This window comes from Tuber melanosporum, assembly GCF_000151645.1.
Source record: "Tuber melanosporum whole genome shotgun sequence assembly, scaffold_34, strain Mel28".
Classification (NCBI taxonomy): Eukaryota; Fungi; Ascomycota; class Pezizomycetes; order Pezizales; family Tuberaceae; genus Tuber; species Tuber melanosporum.
This window is the reverse complement of record NW_003299019.1, coordinates 474,839-475,705: the sequence shown is the minus strand read 5'-3', so window position 1 is coordinate 475,705 and position 867 is coordinate 474,839. Positions and strand designations below refer to the sequence as shown.

General features: G+C 43.1%; 1 protein-coding gene; it reads right to left on the bottom strand.

Annotated features, from left to right (window-relative positions):
* Positions 1–184: 184 nt before the first annotated feature.
* GSTUM_00007276001 (uncharacterized protein) lies at positions 185–569 on the bottom strand. XM_002839301.2 has 1 exon: positions 185–569. Exon 1 carries the CDS (start codon positions 446–448, stop codon positions 314–316), a length of 135 nt encoding a protein of 44 aa, XP_002839347.1. The 5' UTR covers positions 449–569; the 3' UTR covers positions 185–313.
* Positions 570–867: the final 298 nt, after the last annotated feature.

The window sequence follows — 867 nt, the reverse complement described above, 5'->3', positions numbered from 1 at the left end:
CCATAAATAACTAGCTCTCATCAGGATTGGCGTTCTATCCGGGTGGTATAGGCTTACGGGAAGTCCTCCAGTTATTTTAATATGTTCTGTCACTTGGCAATTACTGTGGAAACTGTGATCTAAACTTGTCAGGAATTGAACCTATGTACCCAATTCTCTATGCCAAGGTGTCCCCTGTTGCAAATTATTTGGTTCACGGTATAGACGGCCGGAACCATATCATTTATTGCAGTCTCTCTATGGGACAGAAGAGGAAAAAAAAAATACCAAGCAGTGATGATTGGAACAGAAACCAATTGAGGAACCATCTCGTTCAACGCCAGTCCTCTATGACCGAGAAGAAAAAAAAAATACCAAGTGGTGACGATCGGAATAGAAGCCAACCGTGAAACATATCATTAAACGCCAATCCCAATGACCGGGAGAAAAAAAAGGGACCCATTACCATCCCGTCCTCGTGACAGCGTATCTCACTTGCGTTTTTAGAGATCCAATTCGATTACCGTAAGAACTCGAATAAACGATCCTTGTGCTAGGACGTTGGACTTGCCTCTCTGAGTAAGGTCTGGTATTTTTTTCTTTTTTATTTGTCTCGGAGATGGGTTCTTTTGGTGTGGTTTTCGACCCTTTTCCGGAGGAGGAAATTTTAGACTACCTAGCACAAGGATCGTTTATTCGAGTTCTTACGGTAGGTGCTTTAGGTCGCTCATTTCAGACTTGTGCCAAAGCTTTAAGTGTTCCAGCTTATCGTCCATTTCAGACTTGAAGCGTTCCAGCTTATCGTCTGTCCTTTTTTCGGCAGCGGTGACGACTTTTTCCATGTGTTCCCTCGTTGCCTTAGCCATTTGTATATCGTACACCATGACT